At 34.1% G+C, this 9,062-nt stretch overlaps 1 protein-coding gene across 5 annotated transcripts in view; it reads right to left on the bottom strand.

Moving 5' to 3' along the window:
* Positions 1–226: 226 nt before the first annotated feature.
* LOC106686584 (serine/threonine-protein phosphatase 2A 56 kDa regulatory subunit gamma isoform) overlaps positions 227–9,062 on the bottom strand; it is a gene marked incomplete at its 3' end in the record, with an annotated part of 114,886 nt that continues 106,050 nt past the window's right edge. For all 5 annotated transcript variants that reach the window (XM_014429968.2, XM_067047127.1, XM_014429967.2 and 2 more), the window contains 3 exon segments: positions 227–440; positions 1,862–1,921; positions 2,200–2,330. In XM_014429968.2, the coding sequence (XP_014285454.1) occupies positions 227–440; positions 1,862–1,921; positions 2,200–2,330 (405 nt within the window).

Here is a 9,062-nt window from a genome sequence, read left to right as displayed (position 1 = left end):
GTACTTTGAAAAGATTTACTTGAATTGAGTAGAGCAGTATTTTAAAATATTTACTAATATCAAGCTTCATTTTAACTTTTAACTTCACTATAACGAGGAATTGGTATGCAAAAAATTGCAATATGAATTCTTAATACCCATTATATAACAACTACAATGTCAAATATATAAATAATGAAGTCTCATAGAACTAATATTACAAAAACATAAAAGGTGTCAAACATACCTCCTTAGGAGAATGAGTTTTGGGCCAGAACTTCAACAATGATCTAATAACTGGCTCAGTAAGAGAAGGATCTTTTTCAAGAAACTGCACCACACAATAGGCTAGCTGAGGATGGTAAACTGACAAAGATTTAACTTTATGAAGAGGCAAAAGTACTTTTAACAAAAATATTTTATGTTCCTCCTTCAATGGTAAAGCAAATCCATTAATGACACTAAAAAAATAAACACACCCAAATATAAGAGGAAAAACTTTCTTTTACTAATCATAATCAATACTTATAAAATAATGATTATATTGAATTTAGTTTTCTATTAATTTTTTAGTCTATTAGTTTTTTATTAATTTTAGTTTAATTTTAAATTTTTAGTCTATTAGTTTTAATTTTTGGTATTAGTAAGTAGAACCCATATAAAATAATGATTTGTACAAATGCCTATCGTCACCGAGAAATGCCAAGACAGGTGGATTCAACTGGGGAGACTAGTGTAGCAAAATCTTACTAGCCAGCCAATCCCACCATCTCCTAAATTTTCACCCAATAGTGGGTTACTGTCCTCTATCACAGCTATCTGTCTGTATTATTATACAACTGTTATGCTTGGTATAGCAAGTAATGCATCTTACTAATGATTTTTTTAAAGCATAATTAAAAACATTTCTATCTCATAAGAAATTTAGTTTATTTTTGCATTAATCTGTAGTAGCTTGTTTTTAGTAGAATTTAATGCACAATGTCAATGCATAGGAAAGCTCACAGAACTATTAAAATGTCTATTGTTCATCATCATAATCCAATCCCTGCTCTATAGAGGGCATCCCCACACTGTATAGCGGTAGCGATAGATTAGATTATGATGATGATGATGAACAATAGACATTTTAATAGACTATTGTATTATGTGAGCTTTCCAATATATTCACATTTTACATTAAATTCTACTAAAAACAAGATGAACAAAAGATGAATGAAAAAATAAAATAAAAAACTTCTGTTATTATAGTATTAAAACTTTACACAGTTAAAATTTAATACCAAACCTAGCTGTAGTTCCTTTATTATCAATAATAGCAGGTCCCTCAAATCAGAGTATAGGCATTTGGGAAGCTCAAGATATTCATTGAGAATCTAAATTGAATTTAACATTATTTTTATCATTGATGTTTGGCAATTACTGCATATTTCACTGTTATTGGTCATCATCAGTTGAAGATACTTAAAAATTAAAACATCAAAATATGCTTTTTTACTCATTTATTGTTTTAGAATAATATTTCTTCCACTGGTAGTGGAAAACACCTTTAAGACCAGGACTCAAATAAGAATGACAGGGATAGATATGACAATCTTGGACACAAGTCATTGCCACACTCTCCACCATATTCTCATCTGCCTTCACATTCCTCGTTGACTATATTTATAGTAAATAACATAATAGACTGAATAGAATCATAAATATTATGTATTTTTGGCAACATAAAGTAAATATTTCGTTTTTATTTATTATTTGACAACAAACTAGTAAGTCCATTTCAAACAGCTATTTAATATTAAAAAAAAAACCTTGGTCAGTCATTAATTGCTATGTATTAACATATTATAGATACCACCAAAAATTATAGATAATTTTTTACCTTCCTAAAATCTCCAATAATTCTGCAATACCATTATGGCGTTCAGTTTCATAAATAAAGCTGAAAATAAATAGACAAATAAATTGTAAAACAAACAACAATTTTATGTATATACAAATGCAATAAACTTTTTACACATGTATAATTACACACACATTATTTATATTGTAGAAATATAAAGTCTCGCAGTATGTATTTGGGTTGTTGTGTGCATTAATATTTATATTTATTTATATACTTAATAAGTTTGGGCATTTATATAACAATAGTAGGTTCTGAAAAAATCTTATCTATACTAAAATAATTTTGGAACACCTAATGATTCATTTTCTAATTACCTGTAAAAAATATTGTTAATTTGTTTTCTGATATAAGCTCTTAAGCCAAGAAATTTTCCATAAATCCGATGGAGGGTAGTTTTTAAGAAATCCCGTTCTCGTGGATCTTCTGAATCAAAAAGTTCTAAAAGCTACAAAATAAAAGAGGAAAAATTAATAATATGCTTATATGTAAATAATTTGTATGTTGGTAAATTGCTAAGGTCAGAAAATTGGAAAGATTTTAGTAATGGAAAAACTTGAGAGAGAGAAAAAAAGGAGTGTTTCTGTATATTTTTAGAATAAATTTGATTCATTTTTTTTTTCATGGAAACTGCACTCTTTTTGGCAGTTGATATATTAAAATTGGAACAATAAGTGTCACTCTAAATGATGACTCACCTGTATTTATTGTCATTTTACAGGAAAGGTGGTTCCAGAATCTCTAAATCAAAGACAAGAACCGTTAAGATGTTTAACCCAATCAATTCTGGAAATCTGAATGCAGCCAACAAAATCCCAACCCTGGCACTGTGTTTAAAAAAAAATCGAATTAAGTTTAAAAATGTCGATTACCATAATGGATTGGCCAATCTCAATTTATAAAAGCCGACATCATACACAAATTCAGCCACCTCCAAAATCCTCAAGTAATTGATGCCAAATGAAATGGTTGATTTGAAATTTCTGAAAATCAATACTAAGAGAGTCATTGAAATATAAATAAGATTTTTTAAAAAAAAAAATTGTAAACAAAAATAAATGCTTCCCCAAACATATATAATGTTTCAACAAACCACCCTCTTTATTGACACATTTTTTCAGTGTAGTCAAACCATTAAAAAAAAAAAAACTTCTTTACCCCTTCACTATCATAAGAAAGGGAGCATTCTTTGAGCCAGTTAATAAAAAAAACAAAAACTCTTAAACCCAGCATGTGATACTTTTGCTGGGAAGTTTACTTATAGGTGCTGGAAAAGTCTTCATATGAATGTCTTCACTGAAGATCCTTACTATTTCGAGAAGGTTTTGCAGATCATTATCATTTCTGGCATATAGTTTGATATTATCCATGTAAAAGGAATGGGAAACCATGGCTTCTACGCCAAGACGATACCCTTTGTTCAATGACTTTAACAAAACGCTTAAACAGTATACCACTAAGCAAAACCGAAGTGGGCTCAATGAGTCATCTTCGAAAATTCCTCTATTGATAGATGTCTTTTCATCAGATAACAGTGCGTAAGTACCAAGGATATTCAAGGAAACTCTCCACAGTTTCATAAGGTGCTCTAATAAATTAATAATGGTTTTGTCTATATTACAGATATTTAGACTTTCCAGAAGCTAATCGTGGGGCACTGAGTCAAATGCCTTCTGGTAGTCAATCCATGCTAATGATATATTACGTTTTTTTTGGATTTTACTTCAGAAGCTATCAAGGACAAGCCATTCTTTACAACCCTTGGCATTTTCCCTCATTCTTAATTGTTCATCAACAATTAACTTATCCTTATTTATATGACCTTTTAACTTGTTATTAATCACTGATGTTAGTAATTTTTAAGTTCCATTGAGGTATACTATTAGCCTGAAATCTCTTGGTTCATATTCTTGTCTCTCCCCTTTTGGTATAAAGTAGGTAAGAATGGTACGAAAATACTCAGGTATTTTGATTTTGTTTTCCAAGAGTTTTTAAAAATAAACTGCCAGTGGCTGGTGGACACTACTAAAGTTTTTCATCCAATAATTATGTAGGTTATTTGGGCCACTCAATTTCTAATTCCGCATTTTTCTAAGAGCCATGAATATTGAGGATATGTGAGTTAAAACAATATTAATTATCCATCCAATTTGAATATATTAAACAGGTGACAGGTATAAGAGGTATTAGAACTCTTTAATAAAATTAGATTGTATTCAGGTTCAAAGGGGAATTAAATTTTGACGAACTAGTTACCATGGAAGTAGAACAAATTAAAAGCTGAAATAAAAGGTTTAAAATTGGAGATGAAATCTTTGAATGAAGTTTCAGTACGTTTTCAGACATCGATAAGTGAAAATATTGTAAAAAAAGAATTAGGCTTACAAAATTTGATACAACCTTGGGGAGGATTAGATAATGAAGATGTTGTTGAGACGTTTTTACAACATGTCGATCTTGTTGCTGATACGGGAGGTTTGACTGAACAGGAAAAGGTTTTGATTTGTAGTTCAAAATTAACCGGACCTGCAAAGGAATGTGTTACATCTTATCCGGAATTACTAAAACCCACTGCTCGGTCTGATTAGATGGTAACAATACTGCGAAAGCGCTTCCAGGGATCTATTAAACCCGAGCAGCGATTATTAGAGTTAAACTCCGTCGAACAACTTCCGGAGGAGGGGGGGTTCGTGATTATGCCGATAAATGTCGAAGGTTAGGAGAGCTGGCAACTCCTAAGTCGTCTTCAGTTGAAGAAGCTGTAAGACTGGGTAAGAAGTAATTATGAAAAATTCATTATGGCTGCATTTATAAAGGGCCTTCAGCCAGAAATTAGGCAGCAATTACAGTTTAAGCCTCCTTCTTCATTTGAAGAGCCCATAAATAAGGCGTCAAGAGTCAGTGTAGCGATCTCAGGTGGTGTGATGGTAAAAGATGTGTGGGTAATCCGAAGGAATTCTGATAACCGGTTGGATCTAAAATTTATAGAAAAAAAAGAGGAAATGTTATTGGTGCAATAAATCAGGGCACTTCGCTAAAGAGTGTCCTATAAAAGGCCAGCTAGAGCACAAAGGAAGAGAAAGTTTATTCGATCCAATAATAGAGGGATTAGCTTTGTATGCGGATCGACTAAGCACTTTGCGAGAGACTGTCCTAGATATGCTACCTTAGCTGTTAATACGTACGAGGAGAATAAAAAAAATGAATTCCCCAAACTCAATGCAAGACATTGAAATTGAGGGACAGCGCCTAGAATTTCTAGTAGATAGTGGTTCTGAAATTTTGATAATAAAAGAAACTATAGAGGGTTATATTCTACATCCATCGCGTCTGGTCGCATCTGGTGTTACAGGTGCTCTAATAGAAGCCTGAGGGGAGCAGGTTTTGGAGTATCAAATCCATTTGACGGTTTTGCCTCAACGATTTGTTGTTGCAGACGGTCTGATGGGATGGGATCTAACAAGTAAATTAGGATTTGTCATCGATGCTGTAAAGGGAACTATTGTGGAAAGCAATGGAAAGATATTGAGTAATCAGCTCGATAGGAACGAACAACATGGCATGAAGTTTTAGAAAACAATGAACTAGAGGCCATTCGGGGTTTATGCTGTGAATAAAGTTTCTATCCCGCAGTTTAGTGAGGTTCTAGTTAAGGGTAAACTAATAGAACCGTGGAATGGAGATGTATTGTTGGAGCCTTTGGTACAACCACAATATGGTGTAAGCGTGGCCCGCAGCATTAACAAGATCGATGGTAGAAGAGTCTGTGTCAAAATGATTAATTTGTCAAATGAGGAGGTGGTGATACCTAAAGGGCAATATTTGGGTCTGGGTGAGGTGTTTGAGACGAAGGAAATTTTTAAGCCTAATGTGACAGACAAGTCAGCAAAGATGGTTCGGGCTCTGGGTGTGGAGAACTAGAGTACTTTGAACTTGATCAAGGAATGTAAAAAAAATTATCCCACTTAACAACTAATGAAGGAGGGCAAATATTAGAGGTTTTAAGAAAATATATACAATTAATTATCCACACAAGTAGAGGTGCAATAGAAGTCACAAATACAATAAAATTCTTAGGGGTTTATCTTGACACGAAACTTTCTTTAAGAACATACACCCAAAACACTTACAACAAAGAAACCAAAACATTAAACATTATAAAATCAATAACAGGGGTAACTTGGGGAGCCCACCCACATAATCTACGTACTGATTGGAGAAGTTTGTCAGGGGGTGCGGTCAGCAAAGAACAAGATAAATAAACAAACCATATTTATTTATTTTATGCCGACGTTTCGACCAGAGTTTCAGGTCTTCATCAGGGATATAGAACAAAAGAGATAACGACAACTAGAGAACTTGGCTGAGAATAAGGAGGGATATAAACTTGTCATCAACGACGAAGGGACCACATTCACCCACAGCTGGTACATGGATGACCTCAAACTATAAGCGAAAAACAAAGAACTACAAAATTTGGTTGAAGCTGTTTCATCTTTTACAAGAGACATGGGAATGTCATTTGGCCTTGATAAATGTGCAGTGCTCCATGTAACCAAGGAGAAAGTGGTTAGTAAACAGAACATTCTGGTTAATGAAGAAGAGCACATAAAGGAACTTTAAGCTAATAAATTATATAAATATTTGGGCATGCAACAAAGATATGCAACAAGAATTTCTAACAATGCTCAAAATTAGGACATGAAAAGTGCTCAAAACCCAACTAACTGGGAAGCAAAAAATCAAGGAGATAAATACTGGAGATTGTAAAGGTAATGTTTAAATGAACTGTAACCCCTATTACTTGGAGGAACCTTACAGATATCCAATACTTTGAGCAGCCAACTGTGCAGCACACAATCGAAAGCCTTCTTATAATCAATCCACACCATTGAAAGGTTTTGCTGGCTTCTAGACAGCTGTGCAGCAATAAAGGAATCCATTACTAGAATTTCTTTGCAACCCTTAGCTTCTTTTTTGCTTTTCTAGATGTTCTTTGGGTATCATTCATATCATTAGATTGGAGTAGGTCATTTATCTTTGTTGCCAAGATAGAGGCAAGAACTTAGTAGATATCATCTAAGCAAATTATTGGCCGGAAATCTTTGGATCTTAAGTTCAGCCCCTCCTTCTTCGGGAGCATATAAATTATGCCATCAAAGAAACCTAATGGGGGAGCCTGCTCACCATCTAGTATATCCTGGAAGCCATTGAAGAGCAATTCATTCAAATTCTGAAATATTTTAATCCAATAATTCTGAATTCCCTCAGAGCCAGGAACCCTCCGATTTTTCATGTTCCTGACCGTTTCCTTCATTCACTTTAATAGCTACCTCAGGCATCTATGAAACATTCTCAAAACTTGGCATTTCCTCTTCTATCCAAGAGGTGTCTTCATGGCAGTTAGTTAATTTTTCCCACACACTCTTCCAGTAGGTTTTAATGTCGGGATAATGTCTCGTCAATTTCACATTTTGGCTAAGGTTTCTACAAAATTGGCATTCATTCTGTTTCAATAGCTGCTTTTGTTTCCTATGCAAAACTGCCTCAGTATATTGATATGTATTAAACCTCTGAATATTATAAATATGTTTTTGCCTGAACATCTGGGTGGTCCTAGACCGTGGGAACAGGGGTTCATCATAAAATATCTTTGACATCTATCAACATATATGGTATCCTCAATAGATCCCAGGATCTTTTTAGGGCCTAATGGAATTAAACCTCCAGGTGTTCGTCAGCCATGAGTAGGCTACCTGCCTCAATTATAGTTTATTACTAACATATGTCGTGCAGTCCTTATGACCTATCCTTCATGGGCGGAACCACCAAAGCCAATCAGAAGTAAGAAACCAAAAGGTAACACTCCCTGACAATCAAGTGGAGGGCAAGATCGAGCTGAAGACAGAGGTAAAGGGACTTCCGAACTTGACATAGGGCCAAGACACTTCGAAGAATGTGATGGTCACATCTTGAACAACATGACTTGGAGGCAAAATAATGAAGAGATGACAGCCAACCACACCACCCACAAACCACATCACCCACTCAGCTACTATATATATATACATACTTATAGGCACGACAGACCATAGAGGTCCAAAGCCGCACACAATGTACTACAGAAATACATCGCATGTTTCTTGACATGGTTTTTCATAGGGTGGGTTCGTCACACTCCCTCCTATTTTGTGACTGCCATCCTTAAAATAACGGGCCTCACAGATGCCCGGGGGAGGCTATGAGTGAGTATTATATAATGATATGCTTGAAAAAATTCCAGGAAAGGCCGGGGACTCAAAATCACAACCTTTGGGTTGTTAGACAGGTGCATTAACACGCTGCTACCATCCCCCCATACATATATATATTGTAATATGCTCTTTTATGAGTAAATTGTAATTTTTTGTATATAAATGATTGTTAGTAGGTTATATGTGATTTTTCATTTCAATATGTTTATTTGTAGTATTAAGCTTAAAAGCAAGCTAACAAGTTTTCATTGTCTAAAATAAATACGCTACTCCAAACAAAGAAGATGGCGGAGCGCGGGTTGTTTGTGTTTCAGAACATGGACTGAAATTTTTCAACTTTTGTTGTTTCTATGCAGTAATTATGGAAAAGGAATAATCAAAGAAGAAATGGAAGAAAGTAACAATCATCAATAAATTATTTACATCGTGGATCATAGCAAGTGAAGCGATTGTGCTGCAATCAATTATTTTTGGATCAACCAGTGAACATTGAAGATAGAGGAGAGGAAGCAGGCACTCTTGGTTTGGTTGGCCTGATGAAAGCACGTCTGGCCGCTTGGAGGGGAAGGACTGGAAGCCATTGTTGAGAGTTAGACATAGCTTTTTTTGGGAAGGACTGGAAGCCATTGAGGACAGTTGGACACAGCATTATAGACAAGAAGATATCAACAATCATCAATCATCAAAGGAAGATTGTATAATTGGTTAGTTTTGTTTCTAACTAGAGTTTATTACATTTGTAAAATAGCTATTAATTAAGTTTAAGTGTTATTAGTAGTAAAGTGTCATCTGTTTCTAATTGCCAGGAAACCCGCCCTGAGAAAAGAGTCTATTATTTTATAAAATTTAAATAAAATTCTATTATCTGTTTAATATTAAAGTTTTTAATTTGAACCCAAGCTATCTTTAAGATATGAGAAGTAAGT

The sequence above is a fragment of the Halyomorpha halys genome, unplaced genomic scaffold (genome assembly GCF_000696795.3).
Source record: "Halyomorpha halys isolate HHAL.00 unplaced genomic scaffold, Hhal_1.1 Scaffold841.1, whole genome shotgun sequence".
In the NCBI taxonomy this organism is placed as follows: Eukaryota; Metazoa; Arthropoda; class Insecta; order Hemiptera; family Pentatomidae; genus Halyomorpha; species Halyomorpha halys.
This window is presented reverse-complemented; position numbering and strand designations above follow the sequence as displayed.